Genomic DNA, 27,207 nt, shown 5'->3' with positions numbered 1-27,207 from the left:
TGAGGAAGTCCAGAAAACTGTGCTCAGGGAGTGGGCTATCAGCCAACCCCAATAAATTGGCCCTGTCGGGGGCGAAATAGCAGCTCTTCAACTTTATGGACTGCTAGGAAGAAATGGAGATAGAACGCTGGCACCCTGTCTTCCATCTGTACTTCACAGCTACCGGGAACATCGCTGAACTTACCTACCTTCTTCTTGAACTTACCTAAAAAACAAGAAAAAAACCAAAATAGAGTCAAGAAGTTTTAACAACTTAGTAAAATCTGACACTGCAAGTTCACTTTATTTTAGATAGCTTATAAGTTTTTATGGCACTTTGTAAGTAGTAGTAGTAGTAGTAGTAGTAGTAGTAGTAGTAGTAATAATAATAATAATAATAATAATAATAATAATAATAATAATAATAATAATAATAATTTATTATTTATACCCTGCCCATCTGGCTGAGTTTCCCCAGCCACTCTGGGCGGCTCCCAATCAAATCAGTAAATCAAGTAGTTGTCTTATTCTCACAAATCTGATAAATGGTGAAAATTTGTTTTTGAATAAGAACATTAATTGTGTGAATAATTGTCGCCTATGTGCTGTAAGGGTTGCACAATCATAATTAACGGCACAGGTTGTATTTCTTCAGCATAGAGTTATTAAAGGCACATAAAAAGGTCCACCTATCCATCTGGCTATGTTCAGGGTATTGAATAGTGTAGAATTACAAGAATTAGCCTCCATAAACCTTGGATTATCCCTTCTCTATTATCTGGCATGACCACAAGGAGGAGATTGGAAACTTCTGTTTTAGATTAACCACAGTTTGGTGTGTTGTCCAAACACTAAACTGTGGTTCATCTTAACTATGTTTAACTGAAACAAACCATAAACCATGGTTTGAAGCTGACTACCTTTTGTGCACCTTCAATAGCCTCATACTGTAACATGCAGGTTTTAATGTTTCTGAAAATGTTTTAATGCTGTGGAATATGTTTGTGGAAATCTATTCCCTTTCCTTAACCCTATAGGTAACATTTTGTAACATCGGTAACATTTTGTAATGGCAAGCGAGCTTCCTACAGCAAACATTGTAATTTTGTCTTCCTGAGCTTTATTGGAGAATTTTCAGAGAAAGCTCAGAAATACCAACCAAGCCTAGGAAGGTTCTGTCAAACCCCTGCCACCATCATCCTCCCTCCCCCATGTTGCAAATGTACCTTGAGATGAGGAGAGGAAAGCTGGCAGCAAGGAAGGCTTGCAAAGTTTAAGGTCCCATCATTAAGTTCAGCCAGTGCCTGTGGTGGATATCCACAGAAGCTTTAATTCCTGCCAGGAATTATACTTTTCAATTCTGCTTGTCTCAATGGATTGAATCAAAAGGAACTGGAAACTATAGTTCCACGGCTTCATGTCAGCAATGGATACCTTCCAAATGAGGACTCCACTCAGTGCTGGATTTACGTATAAGCTAAACTAGCTATAGCTTAGGGCCCCACTCTCTTGGGGGCCCCCAAAAAATGTAAAGGGGTGAAAACTGGGTGTACATTTCCAAAATATAAGATAAAAAACAAATAAAATAACAGTGTTTTGTGTTGTGTTGGCTCCTATGATGTAAGTGATGCTAGCCTGCTCCCTAAAATATCACTGGTTTACTCATTTCTAACAGCGACAATTGGTTGTTGGCAAAGGACAGCTGGACCTATAAAGGGCCCCATTAGCTTCAGGAGCTTCAAACCTAAACCCAGCCCTGACTCTACTGTTGCAAGATCTTTCCCCCATTGCAACCAAGGCAGTTTTTGGAAACCAAGTTGTGGTATCTGGCTCTGGGAAGTTTCTAGGGACAAATGGTGCCAAAACCGAGGCCAATATAACATGTGCCCAAGCTTTGTTAGTGGATTGGACCATTTTAAGCCACCCAAATTACAATATATAGCACCTTCAGCAATCCCTGCTGCAGCAAGGATAAAACAAAATTAGAAATTATTTATATATTATTCCAGGGCTATTTTTCTAGAAAAAGAGGTGCTGGAACTCACCATGAACACCTTCCTCATTCTCTTAGAATAGCAATGGTGCCCATGTGAGAGATGCTGGAATTGAGTTATGGAGAGTTCCAGCTGAAAAAAGCCCTGATTATTCCAAATATATTTAAATATATTTAAGAACTCACAATCTAGAGGGGGGCAGGGAACCTTGAAGAGCCATTTGGAAAATTCTTATCTCCCTCCTCCGTTCCAAATCATCTGAGTGACAGTATTGATAACCTCCATGTTTGCTGCTGAAGATCTTTTATTTAACTTCTATTTCTTCTAATGTGATAGCAACATGTACCTATTTTCTCATGATTACCAAGCATGTCCAAAAAATGACACTTCAATAAGCACTTTAAAACAGATTATTTTTCCTGTAGTATTGGGTATGTAATATATATGATGTTTTAAAGGTATTTATAATTTGCAGTGGGTGGCATTAGAGTTTTTCACGGGAAAATGTAGCAAAATGCAAAATCTTCTGAGCATAAGGCATACACTTTCACAAGTCATTAAACAACAGTGACATTAAACAACACAGGAAACAGTTTTTTAGCCCCCGGTGGGGAGGGGGCTACAAGTCAAAGAGGAGAGGAGTCAGCAAAAATATATAGTTGCCTTCAAGAGTGCAATTATTTTTTTTAAAATGTGAAAACAGTGACTTGAAGTGTCAGCATATATGTGGGTGTATCTGTATTTATGCACCCATATTTTCAATCTATACGTAACAAGTATCAGATATTCCTGTTTTAGAGCATTGTTTATAAAATAGCCACTAGTAATATTCTCTAGGGAAGGATTAAATGTTTGATGCAGACGTATGGAACAAAAGTTAAGGTAGTCATGTTTGTTAAAGCCGTTTGGAGAGGGGGTAGCCTGGAGAGAAGTGGCCCCCACCTGTTGTTGTTGTTGTTGTTGTTGTTGTTGTTGTTGTTGTTGTTGTTGTTGTTGTTTGTCTGCAACTTCCTTTTATGTAGAATCCCGTGGGGAAGGGTGTGCCTGGGGGAGCCTGGGCAAGTTGCAACAAAAAGGTTAAGAATGCAAGCTTCATTAACTACAAACCCCAAAATTTGGGGTCCCTTCCAAACCAGTGCCAAAGTTTTGCAGTCGTTTAGCAGTGTGAACCCCACTTTTTGCAAGCCAGATTTTGTAGTTAACAACCAGAAATCCAATACTGTATTGTCCAATTCACTCCCAACTGGTGCCAAAGTTTTGACATAACTCTGTCTCTTTGGAAAGCAGAGTCAATAGTTACAAATATGGAGTTGTGTTTTTTTTTAAGTACTTTTTATTGAGATTTTTATAACAAATAAAACATTTCTGATTTTTTTACAATTCTGACCGCAGAAACATAAGGCAAAGGGCAATGCAAAATGTAGATTGTGGATCAGAATATGTTCAATACATGCAAAAGTATCTGTACAAATGGCTGAGAGGCAATATTGCTGGAAGGCCTGTAGCCTTCAGAATGCTTACATACCATCCAACTTTTTAAGATCAAAAACCAGGATGTGTTCCTTCTGTGAGCAGTCATGTGACCCATTCCACGCTCTCACCCTGAAGAAAGGGCTGTTCCGGGAAGAAGGCACAGCACAAGTAGAGTTTTCATTGCAAAACTACTGCAAAACTCTGGCACCAGTTTGGAGAGGATCCCAAATTTTGTGGTTTATAGTGAATGAAGCTGCTGCTTTTTATTCTTCTGTTTTGACTATATTTTAATAGTCCTTTAATTAGTTGGAATGTAAATCTAATAAATGAAGAAATTCATGTGTTAAATTCGAAACAATTAAAATCAGCTAATTTTACCAAGCATCTTGGTTAGCAGAATTGGGTGGTGCTGTCTAATGAAAGGAATTTGAAAGCTCCCATGGGGTGAGGGACTGGGGTAGGAAGAATGGGACTTTCAATTGCATCCCAAAGAATGATAGGGAGATCATTCACCACCTGCCATACTTTGGGTACATCTAAAAGAGTTATCTGGCTCCCGGTACTATTTTTTTCCAAAAGGAGTGGAGAAATAAGCAGTGGCCACACACACACACACACACACACACACACACACACCTATCTATCCATCCATCTAGGACCTCTTGTATATGTACAGCCGTACCTTGTTTTGCAACTGGGATCTGTTCCGGAGCCCCGGCCGCTAGCCGAAAAGGACGCAGGACAAAGTGCTGTGTCTGCGCACACGCAAAGCACTATTTAGTCCTTCTGCACATGCACGAGCTGCAAACCCGGAAGTAACCCATTCCGGTACTACCGGGTTTGCTGCAGACGTTCACCGGAATGGACGCTAGACAAGGCGGACGTTTGCGGAGGTTTTACTGTATTAGGATAACAGCTGGCTGGCAGATTTTTTAAAAAGATAAGTAAAAAAGTACTGTATGTTAGACATATTTAAACATCAGGATGTTATACCCAATAAATATTTAATAAATAAACAACAATCTTAAATCTTCATCTCAGTACAGCAGGCAACTGAGACATTTTGAAGACATATGAGATTTGGGCATCTAAGAATTGAAACCCAACATTTAAAAATTCTGGGTTCTCACTACAAAGTTTTTAGCCTTATTGCTTTGCTAAAGATTTGCCACCTACGGCCCTTTATGTATTGAACTTAAGCTATAAAAATATCACTTCTTATTGATCACATGGTTATTAAAGTCAGCCCAATGCCCCATTTATATGTCAAACACTTGTAATATTTCCTGTAAATATTAGAACGCAGGAGAAGACTCATAATACTATGGTATTCAGTCACATTAGAATTGTTTGGCTTTTCATCACTGAAAAGATAATAAAACTGTCATAAAAAGTTTTATTAAGCACACCGTACATTTATCAAGGCAGTCTACTTCATTTATACATGTGCCCATGCATGTCAAATACATCCATGCAAGCTGTTTTAATAAATAGTACACGTGTCTCAACAAAGCTTATTGTAAGTATTGTATAGTCTCTTGTTGCACCAGCCTCTAACTCATTCATAAGCAGGGCTGTTCTTAGCCTTTAATGGCTACCGCCTGCTTGGCGTGCCCCATGAAAAGCAAAGGAGACAAGTCAACAGGTTCCCGTTCAAAGCTTGTTTTCAAGACTCCTTGAACATCTAATGACATTTAAGAAAGCTCCCAAGAGAGGTCAAGGGAGAGATCTGTAGATCGCCTCCATGTCCGTCCCCCCAAGATGCCTTTACCATCGCCAGATTATTTCATATGAGTAATCGAAAGAAACCTTTTGCCAACCACTAGGGAGTATGTTACAGGTGGGCTTCGGATGGAGCCTGAGTGCAGCCCTGTGAGCAAGGAGGTGTTTGTAAGCATTTCTAATGGCATTTTGATGTACATGTACAAAATTGATGTCGGAAGGATCATTGTAAAGTCCCAAACAGTGGAATATTGAGGACATTTTCAGATGGCAGTCAGATTCTAGCTGGGTGAGCCCAGTGTATTTTCTCATGTCACAGTTGATTAGGTTCACAGGGAAGTGGAAAGAGTAAAAAATTCTCTTATTACTTCAGCAATGCCATATCAGCCTCTTTTCCCTTTGAATGCAACATTAGTTTTTGTCCAGAACTCTAACTGCTTTCTACAGTTTGGGGAATTGTAAAGCAGAAACAATTTTCCCAGCTAGGCTGACCTTCACAGTAATAAGAAATGACTGGGATTTCTCTCTATTTCTCAAACATTTGAGGTGGGGGCACAGAAAAGGAATATGTTTGTTTTACTTGATATTATGTTGTGGGCATCTATTTGGCACTTTGAATCTAATTTTTTTCCATTCAGGAGATTACATGCACTGTGGCACTATCTGACCCATAGTCAGGTGGCAAGTGCATTGAAAAATGACATTAATGTCCTTTAAACCTTTTGCTATCAACACAGAGATGGCATTTTGGTTTTGCCCATTATTGGAACACACTGTTTGTCACTTTTGGGAATGAATATTTTCATTTGCTCTCCTGCACTTACTCAAGTGATAAGCAGTGATCTTGAGAAATCTGAAAATTCTTACTGCACCAGGAGAATTCCCAAGGCATTTAAGGCAGCCTTCACTGGAAAGCTGCTGCAACTTCAGCACTGCTTTACTGTACCACACCGTTCCTATATAAACAGAAAGGAAATTTATTTGTTTATTTATTAAATTTGTATACTGCTATTCATCTGTAGATTTCAAGGTGGTTCACAAGATAAAAATGCAATATAAAAACACAAAATACGTAATAAAATAAAGAACAAAAAACCCCACAAACCAATAAACCCCTCCCAAAAACATTATTTTTTTATTTATGAAATGGTAGCATAAATCTTTTGCACAAAGCAAAACATGCCATTTTATTTAATTATAAGAAAGACGTCACTATTTTAAAAAAATCAGAGTGCTTTGCAACAGTAGTACATAAACCCACCCAATAAAAAGCTAAGGTCAGAACTCAACTGAGTTCTCCAAATGTTTGGGTGTGACTGTGGAAAACAGAGGGAGAAAGCAAAGGAAGAAATTAATTTGGGGGATTGTGCTGAAAAGGGATTTTAAAAAATGGGAATGTTCATTTGGGAATGTACAACGTTTTTGCAAGATGAAACCATGAGAAATACTTACATATATAATTTTATTTGTATGCCTGCTTTCCATAGGTTTCAAACCATGCTCAAGACGACTTACAACATGGAAAAATACATAATTACAAAGTAGTCACAGGCAATAAACAGAACATCAAAAAGTACACAACCAAACTGAAAAAACCCACATAACCCATAAGATCTAAATAAAATACAAATATTAATATCAATAACAGCAACACACCCACCCCCCAAAAAACCACCCTTCCAGCCAAGATTTTGTTCAGCAGCCTCAGTTTTTGTAGCTGAAGTCAGTCAGGGCTCTGCCCTCCCAGGTCAGATAGGAAAAGGACTGCAAAGCAGGGAGCAGGTCTTCCAGGAGTCACAGCCAAAATGGAATTAATTGAGGAGAAGGGTAAACTAATTGTAGAGATCTGATGGAGAAACAAACATTTTGGAGAAAATGAATGGGAAGTGATTTTTAGGATATGCATGAAAAATGAATTGGAAGAATTATTCATTGGCAAATTGATTTGGAGAGATATGGGTGGGAAACTAATCTAGGGGGTAAATTAATTGAACAACACCCTCCACCCCCTCCCCACCTGCCATACCCTTGGTTTGTAACCTTGGTTTGTAGCACTTGTTTCCACCTAGCAGCCCATCACTTTGGACTACTCATGTTGGCATGAGGGCAACGTGGTTGACCTGCACTTAGTTCCCAGCACCTGCAATTCAGTTTTATGGTTACTCTGAACATGGTGATTCAATTTAGCTATCATGGCTTATAGATAGTCTTCCATTGATAGTGGCATTAAGTGGAGTTTGGAATGTTTGGAGCAGGGAATGAATGGTAGAAGGGCCTTGGCTTATTGAGTAGGGCTTCCTACATTTTGGAGGCAAAAACGGCTGCCTTCAACTTCATCTTGGGATACTGAAAACAAGGGGATTTTCAAGCATATAGAATAGTTTTCTTCAATTATGTTCTTGGATTACAACTCCCATCATCCCCAGCCAATGTAGGGACAATGGGAGTTGTAGTCCATCAACATCTGGAGAACCAAAGATGAAGACCAGTGATATAGAAGAACACTGCAATACAGGGTTGGTGGATCATCAGTGCATTAGAAGTTGTGCAGGTCTGTACTAAGACCAATAAAATGAAACCTGTACTCACGATGTGAATGTGTGGTTTTCTTTCTTTTTTTAATCTTTTTAAATTAGTGCCCTCTTCTGTTAATCACTTAATAGCTCCTTTTAAAAATAATATTTATATTACTATGCATAATGTTGCCTGCCACTGAGTCACATACAAGTGGTCATAGAGCCATTTACAACGGGCAGCAACAGCAGATCACCTCCCACAGGATGGCATAGAAATTGATAATAGAGACCCTACAACTTTGTACAATCATATCAAAACAGTCCTATTGATGGCTTGTTGTTTCAGGGTAGTGTAATGTTCACCTACTGCAGTTGATGGTTGTTAAATGGAGCAATTAGTTATCACTGCCATTTCTAGGAATCAAAACAAGAGAAATAGGAACAAAAAGTTTTGCTATTCAAATGCAAAACTTGGGTGATTAAGAAATTTCTCCAAGGTCACATAGGAAATCTCTTGCAAATCTGGACGCGATTTTCTAAAGGAGGACCAAATCTTCTATATGAGCTGAGGCTATATTTCTTAATTATAAGTTCTCATATTAAAATGTTACAAAAGTAGAATGCAATTTCTTTACCTTTCACATTGATGAATGGTTTCTCACTAGTGCACAATAAAACAGTTCCCTTTATAATGTGCAGTGTTTCAACCAGTGTTTCAGAAAGTAATGATGAAACCAAACTTTTTATTTGATTAATTGAATGTAGTTTTTATTTCCTATTGGCACTGATAACTTATAGGTATTAAATGAATGGGTGCTTTTAAAGTTCCGCTTTTTGGCAAAATGGAAATCCTGCAAGATAGGGAACACCTTTTATTGATTGCATGTTTAGTAGAGCAAATTAGGTTTCCAGACCTTAATCCTCTATGAAAAGGAGAAAAACCAAAGAATTGCATCAGTGTTATTCAGCTGCTTCTTTCCGCTTGATTACTGGGCAGAACAAGAATCTGATTCTAGATGTGACGAAATTTCTCTCTACAATAAAGCTATTTGCAAGGTACTTTGGTTTGTTGCTATTTTGCAAATTTGCAAATTTCTTGAAAGATCACATTGAAGAAAATGCAGATGAATGTAGGACCATTTTTGATTAAAAGAGAATTTTATTTCATCAGCATATGATATTTGCTTAGCATAATTTTAGCTTTTTTTTCTTTGGAACTAATAAATGAGAGAATCTTCCCATATATTTTAAATTGTCATAAAGTGACATCTTACCAAGTAATCTCAAAGTAGACTGAGTTATAATCTTTGGAGTATCTTATAATCTTTTTTATGGAGTGAAATGAATAAAATATTCCCTTAAATATAATGTATGCGAGAAAAGAGAAATGCTTAATATGACTCTTTCAAACTACAGGGTGATACTATACAATAATTGGGCATGTTCCAGCCATGATCCAATCAGACTTTCACTTGGAAGTCTTATTGATTTCAATGAGAGAGTGCTAAACACATATATTTAACTCTGCATAGAAAGCAATTGGCCTTTAAAAGCTTTGCATCACACCCATTACACTGAAATACTGTACTTTATGAATTTGCAGGTAAATTCATATTCATTTGCTTAGTTTTACCCCACCTTATCTTCCGAGCACAGCATAGGTTAAAGTATTACTCAGCATAAAAATACTTCCTTGTTGAGAAGCATTCCAAATTACCCAAAGGATCACATCTCTTGTTTCAATTTCCACTAGAAAGTTCCACCTATGTCTACTTTTATAAGTTCATGTCAGTACAAAGTCATATTAACATCCTTATTTTATTTTTTTGCAACGCAGGGACCACTATTCCCAAAGATAGGGGCCTAGCATAAAGTGATGTTACTGTAATTAAATATGGCTGACTAGGAACATTCAACATCTGTGACATTCACTGGTACTGGGAACTACAATTAGGAGACAAAAATGTGGGAGATAAAAGGAAGTTTTACTGAGGCAGTGGCTGTTCTTCGTAAGAAATATTCTTTGTTTTCAGAGTTACCTCAAGTCCACCCCCCCCCCCACTAACTACATGAGGTCATGTTCTCTCTTCAGTTCTGAGGATAAAAATTTGGCTCTTGTTCTGTATTACAAGGAAAGGATTTGAACTGTTGTACAAGCAAGCAATGTCTTTTGCTGCCAAAGCCTGCCTTTATTGAGCTCTCACAAGCATAATTGAGGTGGTACAAGTTACTGTGTCAAGGTTCCCAAGACTGAAATCCATGTAGACATAACAATGTTTACATGCACACCGTTCGCTGTGTGGTTTCTTTCTTGAAACACCACCGCTTACTTATACACAAGGCTTTAAAGCACCTCAGGTCTGAATATGTGACCACAAATCAAAGTGAGAAAGGATCTAAAGGGAATGCAAAAGGGTCTGGTCAAGTGCCATGTCGATATAGACTGTGAGCCTGAGAGGAACATCATTGTGCTTGAGGTAGCAATGATTCCCCTCACTGTGCCTCACACAAGAAAATGCTCATATCCAAGTGATTTAGGTCCACTGAAGTCCATACCTTTACACTGCTGGTGTTATGTACTGAAGTTCTCACCCTGGGCCAGCAGGGGGATACTGTAGATAGTTATGCAAATAAGGGATCGAAAGTGACGTTCAGTGATTGGATAGTTTTAGAAAGTTGTTACAGTTACATTGTACTGGAGCTCTATATAAGCAGGCTGACTGAGCCCTTCTGTTCAGTTCTGTTCTGGCCTGTGAATAAACAAGAGCTGTTTGAAGAATTGCTGTGTGGTCTGATATGTTCACCCACAACTTAACAGCTACAGAAATACTTTAGTAAGGGGAGTAAGGCCCTTGCATTTTATTGGGTTATTCCCTTCCCATTGTGACTTTGGAACTTCTCTACCTTCAGTGGAGTTATTTCTGAGGTACACCAAAAGGAAAACAAAACATACTCAGAGTATAGATAAATACCAAGTACAAACTCGTAAAACATCAGTCTCTCTTACAGATACTGGGGTTTTAAATGGCTCTGCCATGTTAATATCTATAGTACATATGAAGCCAAAGGGCCCTAATCTGTATATACCCAACCTTTAAATAAAAAACCCCCACATTTTATTGTGATCACTGCATGTTTTCATCGACTTGAAAGATATCAAAATCAGACCTGAGAGAAACTTAGAGCTTTTATTATTTTTTACCACAAAAAATATCCTTGTTTTATAAAGTGCAAAAGATTGCCTAAAGGGTCCATAAATATTTTGTGTGATGCTGGTCAAGATATAAAAGTAGGAAAGAGTTGATACATGAAGAAATTCCGCTGTCTATCAACAATGCCTTGTGGAAGAGCAAGATTTTGTGAACTGTAAGGCAATAATGTGAGATTTAATGAAAAACCTACAGATTTTCAGGTTGTTACAGATTTCCAGATTTGCTGTGGAAAAGCTAGTTTGCCATTTTTAATTTTGGCTGCTTTTGCTCAAGTCCACCTGTGGTACTGTACCATTGGATCATCATTCTTTCTTTCTTTATCCCAAGAGTATTTATCCTGCTATGATATCAGGTGTTGTGGGTCTCCAAACAACAGTCCTGTCAATCACACCTGGTTCCCTGCTTCCTCCGCCACCAGGATCACATCTTAGAGGGAACGACAGGAATTACAGATTACAGAAATTTTCTCTCACACACCAACATGGGGCCCCTGACCTAAGAAGCTGCAACACTACAGCCAGTTGCTGAAATACAGATTCCCAAACCTACAGCCTTCCCTCTGTGTAACTGGCCATTGAAGGAAGTAACAAGATGCTCCCTTTGTGCCACCAGACTAGCTACCTGCCACAGATCTTGTGCCCAATTTACGTGCCACCTGCCTAACATATCAGTCCATTTCCACCTATCTGAAGAAGCTGGGTTCAATACAGCCACTTAGCCTAGGGTGGAATCTAGCACATATAAAAAAATGCTTTAAAAATATATATATATTGAATTTGCCATTAGCTTACCATCACCATCTAGTGTCCCATTTGTATAATGCACTTAAAACAGACCTAGCGCACCAGCAGCCACCCTGTCAGGCCTGCTGGAGGCGGTGGCCGGCTGGGCCTTGGAGTTCTCTAACCCAGTGTTTCCCAAACTTTTTTGGGCAACGGCACACCTGTTTACTGAAAAAAAATCTCGCGGCACACCACCATTAAAGCCCCGCCCCGTGACGTCAGCGCGCAGCGTCACGCCGGGAGGGACGCACGAAAGTGAAAGTTTTTTCCCTCCCCCTTGCCGGGGAACCTCCAAGCTTTGGGGGTGGGAGGAGGCAGCAGAGCGAGGGACTGAGGGACGGCGGCAACTGAGGCGGCGGCGGCTGTTGTGGTGGTGGCGGCGATAGCGGGCGGAGGAGGGGGCGGCGGCGGGGCTTGAGGAGCCGTCGCCGGGAGTTGCTGCAGCTCCTCGAAAGGCTTCTCTCAGCTGCGCTCAATCCGCCTCGGAGAGGATTTCCCCTCCGGTCCCATGCGTTCGTTTGGGGCATCGCTCCGGCTGCTCCCTCTCCCGCCGCGCAGGAGCGATGCCTCTCTCTGGCTCTCCCTCCGCGCAGGCTGAGGGAGGGAGGGAGGTGCGCGTGTGACCCGTCTCTGCTGGGAGACCAAACCCAGCGAGGCAGAGTCGCGCGGAGGCGCCCAGGCAGCGCTGCCGGCTGCGAGGAGGAGCGCCAGGCAGCAGCAGGAGGCGCGGCCTCTCCTCGCCGCCGTCGCCCCGCCTCTCGCCGCCCCGCCTCTCGCCGCCCGACTCGCCCGCCTCCCTCCAGGCATCTCGCGGCACACGAGGCAACGTCTCACGGCACACTCGTGTGCCGCGGAACACCGGTTGGGAAACACTGCTCTAACCTATTGGTATTGGGAGACTTCAACTTCCACGCTGATGCCACTCCCTACTCACAGGCTCTGGACCTGGTTTCTTCCATGGCGACACTAGGGCTCTCCCAGTTTGTTTCGGGCCCCACACATCAAGCAGGCCACACGCTGGATTTGATCTTTGGCGCCGGTATAGATGTGATCATGTCTCCTTCGATGAAGGTGCCATGGTCTGATCACTACGCTCTGAAAGCCAGGATTGACTTTCCACCCCCACCCTGCTTAGGTGGCGAGCCGATTTGGGCTCGCCCGCAGAGGCTGATGGACCCTGATAGATTCCGTCAAGCCTTGCGGGACCTTGCTCCCCCTGGCGACTCATTGACTGAGCTTGTTGAGGGCTGGAATACCCAGCTCCTGGCAGCCATCGATGAGATCGCACCTAGGCGCCCTCTGCGACCCCGCAGAAACCGGGCTCCCTGGTTTACCGAGGAGCTTCGGAAAATGAAGCGGGACCTCAGACGGCTAGAGCGAGTATGGCGGGGTGCCCGTGACGGAGCCTCAAGAACATCTTATAGGGTTTTTATGAAAACCTATGAGATGGCAGTGAAGGCCACTAAGAAGTCTTACTTCTCGGCTAGCTCTCGCCCGGCGCAATTATTTAGTATAATTCGGTCTTTAACGTCCCTTGAAGGACAGCCAAATTTAAATAACAATCTGACACACAGCTGTGAGGCATTTGCGAGCTTTTTTGCGGAGAAGGTCCTGTTGCTCCGCCATGACCTCCCTGCCAATTTGGATACAATAAAGGAACTGGAGGCCCCTCGACTGTCCTCGGGTCCAGTATTGGACCACTTTGACCGGATATCTCCAGCCGATGTGGACAGATTCCTCCAAGCTGGAAAGCCCACCACCTGTCCTCTTGACCCGTGCCCGTCATGGCTGATTAGAGCGTGTCCAGACGAGGTGCGGGCCCCCCTGGGGGATATCATCAATTTGTCCCTTGGCACCGGGATATTCCCAGGGGAACTGAAGGAGGCGGTGGTGCGTCCGCTCTTAAAGAAAACATCATTAGATCCCTCAGATCTATCCAATTACCGCCCAGTCTCGAATCTTTCATTCCTGGGTAAGGTGATTGAGAGAGGGGTTGCTGAACAGCTTGGTAGGTTTCTGGATGAAACATCTGCTTTGGATCCATTCCAGTCCAGCTTCCGCGCTGGTCGTGGGACCGAGACGGCTCTGGTCGCCCTAACAGATGATCTCCGTAGGCAGCTGGATCGAGGCGGGTCGGGGCTGCTGATTCTTCTAGACCTGTCAGCAGCCTTTGACATGGTCGATCACGAACTTCTGGACCACCGCCTTGCCGACGAGGGGATCCAGGGCACAGTCCTTCAATGGCTGCGCTCGTTTCTCTCCAGTCGGGGACAGAGGGTGGCGCTTGGGGGGGAATTGTCATCGCGCCACTCCTTGGTGTGTGGAGTGCCTCAGGGTGCGATTCTCTCCCCGATGCTTTTTAACATCTTTATGCGCCCCCTCGCCCAGCTTGTCCGGAGTTTTGGGCTGGGTTGCCATCAGTATGCTGATGACACCCAACTCTATCTGTTGATGGATGGCCATCCTGACTCGGCCCCAGACACACTGACCAGATGTCTGGAAGCTGTGGCTGGATGGTTACGTGGGAGCCGGTTGAAGTTAAATCCTTCGAAGACAGAGGTCCTCTGGCTGGGGCGGGACGATATGGGATTGAGGGGGCAACTCCCATCTCTTGCGGGGGTGCAATTAGTGCCAGCACCGTCCGTTAAGAGTTTGGGTGTAATCTTCGATACCTCCCTCTCTATGGAGGTGCAGATTACAGCTATAACAAAGGCGGCATTTTTTCATCTCCGCCAAGCTAAGCAGTTGGCCCCTTATCTCTCTCGCCCTGACCTAGCCACTGTGATCCATGCGACGGTCACCTCCAGACTGGATTATTGTAACTCGCTCTACGTGGGGCTGCCCTTGAGACTGACCCAGAAACTCCAGCGGGTGCAGAATGCTGCGGCGAGACTCCTTATGGGGTCTTCGCTGCGAGATCACATTCACCCGGTACTATACCAGCTGCACTGGCTCCCGGTGGAGTACAGGATCAGGTTTAAGGTGCTAGTTTTAACCTTTAAAGCCCTATACGGCCTAGGACCCTCGTACCTACGGGACCGCCTCTCCTGGTATGCCCCACAGAGAAACCTACGGTCTGCAAATAATAACATCCTCAAGGTCCCAGGCCTCAGAGAGGTTAGGCTGGCCTCAACTAGAGCCAGGGCCTTCTCGGCTGCGGCTCCAATCTGGTGGAATGCTCTGTCGCAAGAGACTAGGGCCCTGCGGGACCTGACATCTTTCCGCAGGGCCTGCAAGACAGAGTTGTTCCGCCAGGCCTTTGGTCAGGGTGCAGCCTGACTCCCCCCTCTGGCAACCTGCACAGAATTTTGCTTAATTGGTTGCCATCAATTTGATTTAATTAATTTTTATAATGAAATATTTTTAGATTGTGTAACTATTTTACTGTTTGATTATTTGATTGCTGTTAGCCGCCCTGAGCCCGGCTTCGGCTGGGGAGGGCGGGATATAAATTATTATTATTATTATTATTATTATTATTATTATTATTATTATTATTATTATATTTGCAACTGAATCTGGTCAAGGAAGAGTCTGTTGCTCTCTAGATATTGCTGGGCTCTTAACTCCCATCAGCCGCCAGTCATGTCCTCACAGGTTGCTGAGCCAGAAACGTTGAGGTGATGCAGAAATCGTGGGAAAGTGGCATACTATTGTGTCCTGTAGCTCACCTGTCTTCCAGTTTGAAAAGATGCAGCTAGCAAGTTACTCATTACAGCTTTCTGGCTGCTTTGACAAACCTTCAGCTCCCTCCTCATATTAACAGTAATGATGGCCCAGGGAGCAAGGAACCAGTACTTTTCCCACACTGACCCTGATCTGACACTTGTGCTCTCAGGGGTGCTCTGTTCATGCTGCAACCGTCCTCATCAAAAGATTTCCAAATTGTGGCTTTGACTGAACAGAGCTGACAAGAGTAAAATACAACCAAAAAATTAAATAAATTCAGCTTTGGAGCATGAATGGGTGGCAGATAGAAGTTGCACAAAATACATTAAGGATTCAAGAACACTAAGAATTCAGAACACCCGGTGTGCCGTTTCCTGAGCTTCTTAAAATAGCTTTAACAAAACTCCACCTGAAATTACCTTGTTGTTAAGGCCTGAAATTGAACTGGTCCCAACCCTAGCCAGTAACTGTAAGCCCTATGTAGCCTCTCTAATAGACCCCTGACAGAGCAGCATCCGTAGCGGGACTTAGAGCTCATTTTGGCAGTAGGTGTCTTGCTGGCACTGAATCTCATGAAAGTCTGCCGAGGAGGGAGGGTTCTCTGTGGAAACAATTTCCACATCAATCCTTGGGCATTCCCTTCATATACAGCTCCAGTTGTAGCAGAATCATTCGTATGACATTCAGCCTCTAGAGCGGAGCAAAAATTGCAGCCTGTGACAATATCGTTCTAATTAGCACAAAAACAAATAGGGTGCTTTTTGTTGACAAAGAATTGTATACGTATTTCTTTATTTGGATTCTAACTTCGTTCTCATTTCACCTGAAGCTGAGTCAAAACTACTCAGTTTTTCACAGAACCCTAAACAGCTCATCATTTGGGCAGTTTTTCAATTCAGAAATATTAATTTCTTCATTCACATTGACCTCACTTATCTTCATTTTCAGTTGCCTTCATTTTCCTACAGTGACATCCTCGTTGGTGTAATCCTTGATAGTATAGATCTTGTGGGATCTTTGTAGGATCCAGCAGATCCAGGAAGGAAACAGGGACAGCCATAGGAGACAATAAAAGACTGGAGGGGGCCAGGCCCCCACAAAGTTGGTAGGAATTCCCATTCAAATGATCTGTGTGCACTGCACCATGTGATCAATTATGCAGGGTTTATCTGGGCCCCCACACTATTTTATTCAAGTTGACACCCCTGAGAACGGCTGAGGGTGCCAAAGCAAGAGGTGTAGGCCCAGTGGTGACAAAGGGAGAGAGAGAATGTTTGCACAATATTCAAATAAAATCAGAATTGGGATTTTTGTACATTTTGTTTCGCCTGAGTTACTGCATCATCAAAGCACCATCTGGAAGTTGCACACACACACTTGTGCCAGCGCTGCATCACAGGTATTGTGCTTACTTTGTGTGTCGGCCCCAAACATAATTCTGATCCAGCATGTTAGTTAGATACACTCTTGTATGGTTAGTATCGCTGCCTGGCCATCATATAGTAGGACTCATGAAATTGTGTTTGTTACTGTACAGTGCCCTGATAGATGACTAGTGTGAAGGTCTGAAAAGCTGCAAAATGAAGGACCCAGCCCAACAAAGATCTTCTTGCCATTAACCCTGTGCCCTGATTCACCAGGTGGCACCCAAACACTACCGATGGCCTGCAATGACACTTTGCCTTTTTAGGTATACGCATATGTCAGGGGTTCAGGAGCAGAGGCGAGGGCAAGGGAGGAAACAGAGAGCGAGGGGGAGGAGGCCGAAGAAAAGATGAGTGATGACGACGACCCGAGATCTCCGAGTCTTTCCAGTGAATCAGAAGATTCACAGAAAGGAGCGCCAGTGGCCGGAACAAGGGGGGAGCCTAGGGGGACACCCCAGGAAGAAGGGTCCAGAGGGGGCTCAGAGGGCAGCAGTTGGAAATCGGGGCCAGCGTCACCAACAGAGCGCAGTGGAGAGGAAGGGCGCCAGGTATCGAGCTCTGGCAGCTCGCAGCAGGGGGGAGGGCATGAGTCAGGAGTGGCCACACCTCCATCGGGGAGCGAAGAAACGGTTAAGCGGAAAGTGGAAGGTTGGGCGCGCGCGCCAAGTTCAAATGCACAGGAAGGTGGCGCAGTAAGCAGCCCGGAAAGGGAGCCAGGTCCTAAAGCCCGACGCAAGGAGACAGAAGGGTCCGGGGGGTCCGCGTCAGAAGAGTCCAGGAAGGAAGAGACCGCGGGGGGCAGAGGGACCCAGAGAAGGACGGTCAGGCAGAAAAGGTGGAGTAAGGCTAGGGTATTAAGCTGGTGTACAGGGGGCGGAGACTCAGACGGAGCTTCGCCGGTCTAACCCATAAGACGTAGAGCTGCACGCAGCAGCTTGAGAATGGAAACTGTAACTCAATAAAGACTTTTATAAAGTGAACGCTGGCTAGCGTGATCCTCTGTGAGCTAGGATCTGGAAGCAGCTCTGACAGCATAAAATGCCTTAGATATAATACATTTCAAAATGTATGTCAATCAATGAATTTATTGATCCAATCAACAGATCTCACAATCAAACAATCAATTAACATACAAAATAAGACACACAGTTAGGGAATCTCAAACAGATAGGAAAATATCATTGTCTTTCTTGGATCAAGATTTTTACATATATTCCTGTTCTCAACAGGAGATTAGCTATGGCTCTCTTCTGTGCATTGACCATGTTAGCAGACTGAGCGGAAATAAATTATTATTTTCTTAGTAATTTATCAACTTACATATTTGACCAGCAAATATGCACCCCTTTCCCCTGATAATGTGAGTCTGGACCGGGTCCCAAAAACATTCCTTAACTTTCTTCTATCACATTTATATCCTAATCATACGTTATCAGCATATGTGGATATGCAACAACATCCTCACAAAAGAACACTCTTTTAAAAATAATGCTGCTTAAATACATTTACAGCTGGAAATCACTTGTTTCAGGGCTGCTTTGGGATGGCAGCATTTTGGTTAGGTTTCTAATTTGATCACACTAAAAATGGCTGGAGACCACCCATAATCTTTGCCACATAATGAGTGGAACCAGGATGTATGTTGAAGGATATGCTGTTCTCATCACCTCAGGTTGTGTCAATTCATATTGAATCAAGTCAGGTTGCATCAGCAATATCCCTATCAGAACTTATTCCTGAGAGCAGTAGATTTGATTTTAAGTAGATTTAGACAGCAAATATCTCAGCCACAACAAATGTATATAATGAGCAGATATCTGTGAAAACCAGCTATTTTTAAAGTCACTGGAAAAACCAAACCTTTTGATATTATGGTCTACATATTTCTATGATGTTAAGCTACTAAATTTAAATGCAAAAACAGGTTTCCTCTCTTTAGTAGGAAAAAGTATTAAATAACATGTGAATTGATTATTATAATCCTAGGAAGCCGCAAATTTCCTGTGTCAAACAACTGTGCACAGTACTTTTAAGAAAACAGAATATTGTTCAGGGTTTTAGTCTTATTTGTTTTGTATTTTAAACTGTGTTTAACTATTTTCTGTGTAAATCACCTTGAGGTGGTGGTTTAGAAGGCAATTAATAAAATAATAATACTAACTTACTAAAATTTAGTGAGAATTAAGCGGCTGTCTGAGTTGAGGGTGGGTGGCAGTGCTTTGCAGTGGTTCCCGGGCTTACTTGGATGGTCGCAGAGGAGCCCAGTGGAGCTTTCAATTCGGAGTTCCTCAGGGCTCAATTTCATCCCCATGCTATTTAAAATCTACATGAAACCGCTAAGTGGAGTCATCCAGAGTTTTCGGGTACATTGTCAGCAATATGCTGATAACACACAGCCCTTCTTCTTTACATCTGCAGGTGAGGCAGTGGAAGTGCTGGACCGTTGACTTGCCTCAGTAATGGACTGGATGAGAGCCAACAAACTGAAGCTGAGTCCAGATAAAACTGAGGCACTGTTAGTGGGTGGTTATACAAATGGATGGAAGGTTGCCTGCTCTTGATGGGGCTATGCCAGGGGTCACCAACCTAAGGCCCGGGGGCCGGATAAGGCCAGAGGGACTCGTTTATCCGGCCTGCCGCCTGCTGCCACCTGCTCTTACCGGTGCAGCTTGGGGACCCACTTCCGGGTCGGAGGAGCACCGGAAATAGCTTGTGCGCATGCACACAGGCCTCCTCCAACCCGGATGTGCACCGAAAATAGGGTCATGCGCAAACACTATTTCTGGTGCACATCCGGGTCGGAGGAGGCCTGTGCACATGTGCACAAGCTATTTCTGGTGCTCCTCCAACCCGTAAGTGCACCGAAAATAGTGTGTGCTTACGGCGCGTGCTCCCCCACCCTCACTCGAGACACCGACCCAAGGCAAGGAAAGCTTGGAGACCCCTGGGCTGCGCTTCCTCGGAAGGAGTGGGTATACTGCTTGGGGGTCCTTCTGGGTCCATTCTGGATCCATTGCTTGAGGCTCAGGTGGCCTCAGTGGCACGGAGTGCCTACCATCAGCTTCGGCTGGTGGCCCAGCTGTACCCCCTATCTTAGGCTGAATTACTGCAATATGATATATGTAGGGCTGCCTGTGAAGATGGTTTGGAAATTTCAGCTGGTGCAGAATTCGGGGCAAGATGGTTTCAGCATATTACACCAATCCTGGCCTGACTGCGCTGGCTGCCAATTAGCTTCCTGGCCCAATTCAAAACGCTGCTTTTGATCTATAAAGCCTTAAACAGCTCATGACCACAGTAACTCAAGGACCACCTCTCACCATATAAACCGACCCAGACTCTGCAATCATCTGAGGTCCTTCTTCATGAAAGGTTCAGAGGGTGGCAATGTGAGAATGGGCCTTTTCTGCAGTAGCTCAGCTGGCGCCTTCATTACATCTCTTAAGGTGCCAGGAAAAAATATTCCTCTTGTCCCAGGCATTTGGCCAGTTAAACAACCTATGGCCTTTTAAACCATGCTGGGGGTATTGTTTTGCTTGTTATTATGTTAAGTATTTTTGTGTTTTTAAACTGTAAGCCATTCTATGATCCTCAGATGAAGGGCGGCTATATAAATTTAAACAACAACAACCCTCAGGTGAAGAAGTCCCTGCAGATGGAAAATATTCTTTGGGCATGTTCCTCTTGACAATGAGTCACTTCATGTGGAATCATTTCAGCTGATCCTAGCAGGACTTGTAAAGAGTTTGGGTTCAAATTGGCCGATAACGCACATAATCTAACAGGCTCTCTAAACACTGTGAGATTTTCAGATCAACGGTACTTTCCCATCATGCTGATACCCTAAGATCCATTAGCAGTATATAGGTATGTAGCAGCTGAGTTGCTATGAGTGGCCTTACGTATTGCTCTTTTCTTCCTTTTTTTCCAGCTGGTTAATAATCCTCTAGCAAGCCAGGCAGCGGCAGCAGCGGCAGCCGCCGCCATGGGCTCCATAGCCAGCTCGCAGGCCTTTGGCAATGCACTCTCCGGTCTACAGGGGGTCACAGGTCAACTAGTCACTAATGCACAAGGACAGGTGAGTGGAAGACAGGAGGAAACAGTGAATTCATATGGCATATTGATTTGGGGTAGAAATGAATTCCTTATACATGACCGCAATTTCTAGCTGCACATATATTGGTGGGTGAGTTGACTTAAATAAATCATTCTTCAGTCCAGTCCTCTTTAAAGTGGCAGCTCTTCATACAAGAACTATGTTTCATACAGTACCTACAAATGTATGTGTTTAGGCCTCTCATCACACAATATATTCTGTGTGTGTGTGTGTGCTGCAGGACACATGAGGGCACAATACAGTAGCTGCTACCTACCCTGATCACATGTAGGTGACATACCTTTAAGTACCTTTAAGCTTGTGATGAGATCAGACAACTTTATTGAAATCACTGCCTAATAGCAGGTTCAGCTGGTGAGTTGAGTGGGACATGATGGCAACCAACAATGGGCCACTGAAAACAGAAAGGCGATATCAGATGTTCAGAGGAGGGCTATGACAAATGAGTGGGTCAAAACATCACAGTATGGGCTGAGCATGCTCTGTGGGCACACAATACTGTTGATGAGGAAATGGGAAATCAGCTGGAGAGGAAATAAAATATCCTAGGGGGGGGGGTTTGCTGGCTAGAACATTGAACAGGATCACTCCACAGCTCATTTTTTTGCACATCCTGCTTCTTTCATATAATAAAGACCAGGTATGTAGCAAAGAAGGACGCGGGTGGCGCTGTGGGTTAAACCACAGAGCCTAGGACTTGCCGATCAGAAGGTCGGCGGTTCGAATCACTGCGATGGGGTGAGCTCCCGTTGCTCAGTCCCAGCTCCTGCCAACCTAGCAGTTCGAAAGCATGTCAAAAATGCAAGTAGATAAATAGGTACCGCTCCGGTGGGAAGGTAAATGGCATTTTCATGCGCTGCTCTGGTTCACCAAACGCGGCTTAGTCATTCTGGCCACATGACCCGGAAGCTGTACGCCAGCTCCCTCGGCCAATAAAGCGAGATGAGTGCCACAACCCCAGAGTCGGCCACAACTGGACCTAATGGTCAGGGGTCCCTTTACCTTTACCTATGGAGCAAAGAAAACCCCTGCAATAGAGCAATGGACTAGCCTTTAGTATTTAACTCCATATTACTACATTTATTTTAATTGTTCACCATAATCCTACCCACACATGATGGCGCATCTACATCTGACCTAGAGGAGCTGCTGAAGGCCTCCCTGGTCTGGCAATTCATTTTAACGTGAGGCACTCCTTTACTTCCCCCAGGAACATGAAGCAACATGTAGTTCTCCAACCCACTGCACATAACTTGGTGTCTCCTTTTCTTCCAGAATTAACCTGTGCCCCTTGGGCTTAGGTGGAAAGCAAGCTAATGGATTCTCCTCAAGGAGTCTTTTAGCAGCCTTGATTGCAAGTAAATGACATACCGCCTTCATTTGTATGATTCTTCTTGATATTACTTCTCTTCATATAATAGTGACACCATTGCTGAAGCCCACGAATTAAACATAATTTCCCAGTATTCTATTAACCACGGTGGGGCGACCTCACACAGGCACCCCAAAACCCCTCCAACCTCTTGTAAATGCTTATTCCCAGCATTTCTTTTAATAACTTGAAATCACAGTTATAGTATCATTAGTGCTTTTTTTCTTAAAAAATGTTTAGGGGTACTCTCATTTTCCAACTCATATTGAAATACTGCCCCTCAATGAGGCCAAACTTAGATTCACAAAATGTTTGGGGGGTATGCGCCCCACCAGAAAAAAGCCCTGAGTATCATTATTGACAGTCATTGAAACCAGTGATTGTATAGTATTTGTGCTTCCTCAGTTATTGACATATAATTCAAAAACGAAGAAGCAATAAATTCTTCTTCTCTGTGATTTGATATCACCAATTTACTTATCTGAGACAGAAGTGGCATTTATTTATTCTGTCCAGTGTGTTTAAATATTAAAAGGAGCACCCTCAAGCATCATGTTTTGGGGGTTGCTTTTTGAAAACTTATTATTAACATAGAGCATAAGCAAAGATACATCTGGAGCTCACTCTCCTCATCATATAAGTCCCACAAGGAAAAAATGCTGACCTTGTTATATTTACTGGGTGGGTACAGAATTGTTCCATCACTACCCCGAGGGTTGAACGATGGAGCTTGTCAAAGTGAGGCCTTATCTAATGAATCATCTTATCGCAGGTGCACACCACACATATTAAAGGAGGATTGCACGACCATTGTGCCCTCTACAATAACCTTTCAGTGTCTACTTTAACCCTTGTTTCAATCCCTTTTCATCAAAGGATCATTTTATGCAGCCAGCTTTAAATGGAGGCTCTCAAAAGCCTATTAAGATTTCTGTTAGGGGCAGAGTATTGGAATGGAAGAAAAGTTGGTTGTGATGCCTATAACTCATAGTCAGATCAGTTCCATCCAGAAACGTTGCTTGTTTATATCTGTGCTTCAGAAACAGTGCAAACTCTCCTCTCACAGGAAGCACTAGACAGCAGGATGTAAATTTAAGGCTCTGAAATATAAAACCATGGCAGTTTTTCAGTCAAGGGGTTTTTTTCTCACACTTCTTTCAGGCTCTCCCAGGAAGGCAAATAATTGGAATGTGGTGGTAAACTGTTGGGTGAAGAGATTTCTGTGTTTGAATAATATCATGTAGGAGACTTACAGTGGCACTGAATATTTATTTTATAAACCAAATCTGGTCATCCCACAGGTTTCAGGGGTAGGCGGAATTTCACTTTTGCAAAACTCCAGAAGCCATGCAACAATTAAAAATCTATGTGAAGGGCTTCTTTTAATAAATTCAGGATGGGACTCTGCATCATTTGTCTTTATATTTTAAATCCCTGAAGGAGAGATCTGTTGCAGTGGGTGGTTCATAGGCTTTTTAAAAAGTTGCCCATTTCTGATTTTATTTGTGTTATTTCTACCCTACTTCTCATATACCAGGCTTGCATATCCAGATCTAATTAAAAATGAAACTGCTGTTCGTTGTGCTAAAATCACAACTATAATTAATTCAACTGCAACCACAGACAGTCTAAAAAGAGAAACCTTCAGCAAGCCAGCACTGCCAACTTGAAAATGCCTTCACTAACTAAAAGTTAGGTTTTCAGGAGAAATTTCACATGATACTAACACATTTTTAAAGCTCTGGAGTGGAAGTATAACTACCATTTTCCACTGACCATTGACCATGCTGGCTGGCGCTGATGAGACCTCTGGGCCTCTCCAACCCACAAAGCTCTTCCCAGGCTGTGTCCCTTCTCCAGGCCAAATCCCTCACTGGCCCTACTCTGCAAACTCCTCAGGTTTGAATGGCTTGATGGTATCCTTGAGCTGTGATGATGCTTCTTGCATGTGTTTGTGTGTAGAAACCTATGATATTTGCATGGCTGGAATGTTGTGGAAAGGAGAGAGTCACATTGCTCTGTTCACTCTTTCCTCAGGCCCTGATCACTCTGGCAGGCAGCCTCCAGAAGGCTGTGCATAATAGAACGTGAGTTGTGGGCTGAAAAAGGCTCCTTTAAATCATGGTTTTAAATAAACCATGGCTTAAAGTGAATGAGTAGCACACTGCTAAAATCACATGTGTTTTGCTGTTGTTGTTGTTGTTCGTTTAGGTACTGCTCAATGCCCAGATGACTCTAAAAACATAAAAACCAGTTGCACAACATTGTCTAAATACAGAATGATTTAAAATAAATTACGATTAAAATGTGCAATGAAACAATCCCATTAAAGCAACACAGCAATTAAAGCAGTGTTCCTCACCGCACTGCTGCCTGTCCTTAGCCAGGGTAGATCATAGAATCATAGAACTGTTGGAAGGGACCACCAGGGTAATCTAGTGCAATTCCCTGCAATTCAAGAATCTTTTACCCAACATGGGGCTCAAACCCATGAGCCTGAGATTAAGAGTCTCATGCTCTATTGGCTGAGCTATCCCAATAAACCAGAGGTTGTGAACGAGCACTCAAGGTTTGTTTCCCACAAACAAACCATAAATGATAAGGGAAGCTTAGTTCTTAGCTTACTGTTCATGGTTTGGTTTGGGGGAAGCAAGCTATGTGTTCACACATAACTTGAAAGCAACCTCTCTTGCCTCCCTGTCAGGAAGAAGTCAGGGAGGAGCAAAGTGTGCTTTTGAGCAGGGTGTAACAGCATGCTGCTTATTCATATTAAATTATGGTTAATTTATTTCAAACAATAGTTTAAAGTGATGTGCGAACCCGGCCTTTTTTCTAGCTATGAAGAAATTCTAAGCAAGTGAACAAGAAGTATGTAATGAAAGGACACTGCTGTGATAGAGAGGGGCAAGAAGGAAGCAGCTTTTTAAGGGTCCCTTCTAACTGGCAGTAGAATTTTGCCAGACTGCACTGGAAAGGTTGATGCTACAACTAAAGCAGTTGTTTTTTTCCTTTTAAAGTAGTACACATAGGGTCTGAAAAAATGAGGCACTGAAATGCAACAGTTTGGCAGCATCAGTTTTTAGATTCTCCATAAAAAATGAATGAAACAAATGATGACCATTCCAGAGAAAACAGCTAGTGTACGGCAATCTTCGACAACCTGGTGCCCTCCATAAGATTTGGACTACAACTCCATCAGTCCCAGCCAGCACAGCCATGAACAGGAGGGCACCAGGGTATAGCATTTTGGTGAGCAAGACACATGAATGAGACCTTTAGTTTTACATTAATTAATTCAAATAATGATCTGTTTTAATTTTCTGAAAAAGGAAACAGGTCAAGCAAATACTATCCAAAGAAATGGTTTGTCCCTCATTTTGTACCACAAAGGGATTAGGACTAATGCAACTATTCTAATGAACCGTTTGGCTTATCTACAGGAGTTGTTCTCAAATTCCCGCAAGTTGCAAAAGTTTCGTTGAAAGAATGTTCTAAAACTTCTTTGGGGCACGGGAAATATAAGTTCACCAGTCACTTCTAAAGAGCACTGGGACTGGGCTATATAACATCTGGATGAGAGTTGGTAGAATATCCACATGGATCAAAAGAGGATAGATTTACTGGATATCAAGAATACCTCTACTTGAACAATTACAGAAATGCAGAAAAGTACAAATTATGTTTTCCTTCACACAAGTCTCATCATTTTGCAAATGGTATATATGTAACCAGTGGTTATCCAAAATGATAAGTTTTAAAGGAAGACACCTAAATGCACAACTGCACTGAGGATTCCTAAAAAAATATTACCAGATTTGCTGTTTTCACTGATAAATGCAATTCATCCTCTCCCATCCTTACACTTCAGTAATTCACTTAACTTCAAAGACAGTATGTGTGTTTTACACAAGGGCTGCAGGCTGGTTTCTAAGATTGGCTCATTTTAACAATTAACCAAGTGTTCTTAAGAGAATAACAATATTCATTTTTGTTAGCAGACCTTGCAGCTTAGGTGAATTAGACTGAAGTAATCACTTACAGTTTCTGGAGTTCAAAGGCTTTATTCATGAAGGAACGATTTACAGGATGATTGGTGATAGTAGAGAAATAGCAGACATATTGTCTGAAGAGAACAACAAATGGAATGGCTCAGCTTTTAGGGGTAGAGTTAACTTAGACAAAGAGGCTTACAAACAAGTGCTTGCTAGACAGTGCCCTCGTGTGGTTTAAAGTAACACATGTATTAACTACAAACAACAATAATTTTATCAGCTAGCATGACTATGTTATTGTGCAAGTTTAAAAAAACTAATTGTTTTGAATATTGCTGCAATTGAAAGAAAAAAGAAAAAGTAATCAGCAGAGGACTCATGGGTGTTATGTCACAGAATTCATTTGCACTGAACCTATGCATCAATAGGAAAATCTTCCTGAGAAAAGCGCCTCATGCAAGGCTCCCACTAATTAGCAAACATTAACTGCCTTCGGAGAGCTTTAATCCACAATTAGCTCACGGGCTAAGCATGCAGGATGGTGTCGTTGATCCGGTTTGATAATGGGGGTACTTTGCTTCTCATTATTCTGAAGAGAGGGCACCCATTGGCTCCTTGAGCATCTTGATGGTAAATGGTGCTAATAAGGCCTGATGGTTCTCTGCTCCTAACAAGCCTCTCAGCAGCAAGAGTGATTACAATGGAGATAGATTTGATGGGATGCACTTGCTTTTGTAGTGTCTCAGCTGCTGACACTCTGCGACATAATCAGGTCACAGAGCCGGTCACAGCCATCAGCAAAAGCCGTAGCTCTATCCCTCATTATTAAAGGGTATTATTCTGTCCCAGGCCTTCCTAACACAGCCAAGGGCCTTTTCCTTCCTTTTATATATATAATATCTATATGTCTCCCCCAAGCCGCTGCTGCTTTTTGGTAAAGCATTAACTCCCA

The 27,207-nt window shown here is 42.8% G+C and overlaps 1 protein-coding gene across 2 annotated transcripts in view; it reads left to right on the top strand.

Moving 5' to 3' along the window:
• POU6F2 (POU class 6 homeobox 2) overlaps positions 1-27,207 on the top strand; it is a 304,331-nt gene that overhangs the window by 253,934 nt on the left and 23,190 nt on the right. For both annotated transcript variants that reach the window (XM_081165150.1, XM_081165151.1), the window contains exon 6: positions 20,706-20,852. In XM_081165150.1, the coding sequence (XP_081021276.1) occupies positions 20,706-20,852 (147 nt within the window). The remainder of the gene's footprint in view (positions 1-20,705; positions 20,853-27,207) is intronic.

This window comes from Podarcis bocagei (assembly GCF_964188305.1).
Source record: "Podarcis bocagei genome assembly, chromosome: 12".
Classification (NCBI taxonomy): Eukaryota; Metazoa; Chordata; class Lepidosauria; order Squamata; family Lacertidae; genus Podarcis; species Podarcis bocagei.
The sequence above is the reverse complement of the archived record's forward strand: the minus strand, read 5'-3'. Positions and strand labels throughout refer to the sequence as shown.